General features: G+C 55.3%; 1 protein-coding gene across 1 annotated transcript; it reads left to right on the forward strand.

Moving 5' to 3' along the window:
* Window positions 1-834: 834 nt before the first annotated feature.
* LOC112401409 (NUT family member 2F-like) lies at window positions 835-2892 on the forward strand. Its single transcript, XM_024747646.1, has 4 exons — window positions 835-1116; window positions 1519-1635; window positions 2088-2234; window positions 2536-2892. Exons 1-4 carry the CDS (start codon window positions 835-837, stop codon window positions 2890-2892), a joined length of 903 nt encoding a protein of 300 aa, XP_024603414.1.
* Window positions 2893-3152: the final 260 nt, after the last annotated feature.

Below are 3152 nucleotides of genomic sequence, written 5' to 3' on the forward strand. Positions count from 1 at the left end.
TGGGTGATCAGTTTCTTTGCTAATTGTTTTTTTTTAAGATTGTCTTTTGTCTTTTGTGTTCTCCAGTTTCTTGACGTGTGATTAGTTTCAGGTTAAAAAAATTTATCCTCCATGTAATCTATTTTGCTTCACTAACTGATAATACACGTTCTTCATCTCATCCAGAACATAATATTATCTTTTTCAAATGTTACTTCTACTCATTCTTTCCTGTCTCTACTTCTAGAACCCTGGATATATGTATATTAGACCATCTTATATATGTTCTCTATGTCTTCATCAGCTTGGATGGCTATAACAAAATGCCATAGACCTGGTGGCTTGAAAAACAGATGTAATTTCTTAACAGTTCTGAAGGTTGGAAGGCCAAGATCAAGGTGCCATATTCAGTTCCTGGTGAAAGCTCTCTTCCTACTTTTCAGATGGTTGTCTTACTGTGTCCTCATGTGGCAGAGAGAAAGAGGGATCTCTCTTGTGTCTTTTCTTCTAAGGGCACTACACCCATTATGAAAGCTCCATTCCCATGACCTAATTACCTCCCAAAGGCCCTATCTCCAAATACATTGAAGGTTAGGGCTTCAACATAAGAATTGGTACAGACCCCTAGAAAATTGGAGGTTCCCCACTTCCTTACTTGTGACTCTCTTAGATGCCCCCCTTACCTCCCCTCTCCAACAGTGCATGAGGCTTCAGGTGGTCCTGACCCCCCTACACCCACAGCAATGTCCCCCAAACAATGCCCTCTCCAACGTGCACTTGGTGGTCAGGAGGTGGACCGGGAGTCCCTCACCTTCCTTCCCTTCCTCCTGCTCTGTCTCAGCCTGTGTTCCCAGGATGTCCGGCCCCAGGGCCCAGCCCTCCCACCCAAAGCCACACAGGTCCCAGCAGCCCCCAGAGCCCAAGGCACCTAAGGAGATTCCCCCTGAGGCTGTGAGGGAGTATATGGACATCATGGATGCGCTGGTGGGGCCCGTCCACTCAGCCACAGGCGAGTCAGATGCAGAAGGTGGAGAGGACGGAAATGAGCTGAAGCAGGAAGAGGACGGCATCTACTCGGACCCGGGCCTCTTGAGCTACATTGACAAGCTGTGTTCCCAGGAGGACTTTGTCACCAAGGTAGGATAGGCATGGAGCCTGGGGTCTACAAGAGGCATGGAACACTCAGCACCCAAGATCTGGGTTCTGCTCAGGCCTTTGGGACTTAAGCTCAGCTCCTTGTTCCTGAGCCTGGTGTTAGGGGAGGTTTACGCAGATGTATGTGTGTACATGTTTGTGTCTCTTTGTGTGTATGCCTTTGTGTGTCTGTGTATGTGCCTCTGTATATGTGCTCTTTTGTATGTGACTGTGTATGTGCATGTTTGTGTGTGTATATGCGTGTGTGTGTGTGTGTGTGCTGACCAGCCCCGCCTTGTGGAGGAGAGTGGGGTGGGTCTCTGCTTTTCACTTTCCCTCCAGGTCTTCTTGTCTCACAGGCTACTCCTGGCCAAGGATGCTCACAGCCTCTTCTTTCTGTCCGAGGTGGAGGCAGTCATTCACCCTCGATTCCTGGCAGAATTGCTTTCCCCAGACCCACAGCTGGATCTCTTGGCCCTAGCGGAGGAGCTGGAGCAGGAAGAAGGGCTCACCCCCAAAGAAGTGAGCCAGAGGAGGGAGAGGGACACTCAGGGAGCCAGGGAGCCCCACAGGAGGGGGACCCCAGGTGATCCAGGGGACAGGGGAACCCAGATTTCCCAGGGGGTCCAGAGGAGGGAGGGATCCCCGGTAGAACAGGGGACACAAGGGACACCCAGGAAGACCAGTGCACGGAGGGACCCCAGTGAACAGGGGAGAGGTAGGGCCCCAGAACTGGAGGGCCACCTGGTGCTGTCCATCCCTCCCCTGCCTGGGAGGCCTGGCATGGGGAAGGGCCCGTTCCGGGGTGGGTGCAGTGCAGGGTGAAAGGAAGGAGAGGATGGGGAGCCGGGAGGGGAGGGAAGGGCACAAAGCTGGGAATAAGGTGCAGGAGGATGGCAGGAATGTCACAGTGTCTGTATTTATATTCAAGTTCTGGAGTCACTGTCCGTCACTGTCCTCCTCCCTCCTACCAGCTGGTACAGAAACAACTCCTGGCCTTGAAAGAGGATGAGGGTGTGCGGGCAGCCCCGAGTCCCAGTGCACCTGGAATGGGCTCAAGTCCTTCTGAGTCCGACGCTGGCCAAGGTGCCCAGAGGCACGACCAAGACCCCCATCTAGGGGTCAGTGATGAAGCCTGCCCACCAGAGATTGATTCTGAGGCTCCTCGTAAGCTCATCCAAAGAGACACTGGCCTGTGCAGGCCCAAAGCCTTTATTTCCTCTCAAGGACGTCAGGAGGTCTCTCCATCCTCTCCCCAGGGTCAAAGGCACGCTGGCCCTCTACGGGGACCCAGGGATGCGTCTATGTTCAGAGAGGCCTCTCCTGTTCGGGAGGCCTGAGGGCCCAGGGACGGGTCCGGTGAGGACGAGGAGGAACTCCCCAGCCTGGCCTTCCTCTTCGGCTCTCTGCTGGGTGCCCCAGAGTCCTGCCCATGCCTCAGGCCTGGCCTCCCCTGGAGGTTGGCGGGCCCAGAGTGCTCCCCACGCCCCCTCCCCTCAGAGAAGAGGCCTCAGCCCAGCTCCACCAGCTGCTCCCAAGTCGAGGAAGCGGGCTCTGTTTGGACACCCAGCCGCTGCTGAGAAGCTGCCCATCCCCGGGGCTGGCCTCCGGGTGTCTGGGAGGCCAGCCTTGGCTCTGGGGCCGGCTCTCCCCTCACAGCCGAGAAAGAGAAAGCGTGACCCGTGTGTCACAGAGAAGAGTAAGAAGAGGAGAAGAAGCACTGCAGCCAGTAGGGAACAGCTGGGCCGGCCCTCCAGGGCGGCTCCCAGGGGAGCGTAGGGGCTCCTCATCATCCCAGTGCGGATCCTAGATGATGTGGGGGGAAGGGAGGGAGGGCAGGACCACCAGGGTGGGGAGAGGGAGCGGGATTGTGGGAGGTTAGGGAGGTGGGAGAGGTGGGTGTGGCCAGGTGTGGGTGGGAGCAGGATCTTTGGAGTGATGTATATAAATTGTGAATAAAGATAGTTTTGGTGGGAAATGCTCTCAGGCCACTGTCCTCTTGTTCATGTTGAGTTGCTCCACAGAGAGTGATCCTGAGA

Source organism: Neophocaena asiaeorientalis, unplaced genomic scaffold (assembly GCF_003031525.2).
Source record: "Neophocaena asiaeorientalis asiaeorientalis breed wild unplaced genomic scaffold, Neophocaena_asiaeorientalis_V1.1 scaffold1408, whole genome shotgun sequence".
Lineage (NCBI taxonomy): Eukaryota > Metazoa > Chordata > Mammalia > Artiodactyla > Phocoenidae > Neophocaena > Neophocaena asiaeorientalis.

Bases quoted from the DNA above. Each gene is read 5' to 3' on its own strand.
- LOC112401409 (XM_024747646.1), top strand. From the start codon at position 835: ATGTCCGGCCCCAGGGCCCAGCCCTCCCACCCAAAGCCACACAGGTCC. The intron at 1,117-1,518 runs GTAGGATAGGCA...TTTCTGTCCGAG, and splicing joins AGGAGGACTTTGTCACCAAG to GTGGAGGCAGTCATTCACCC. The intron at 2,235-2,535 runs GTCAGTGATGAA...TGGGTGCCCCAG, and splicing joins ACCAAGACCCCCATCTAGGG to AGTCCTGCCCATGCCTCAGG.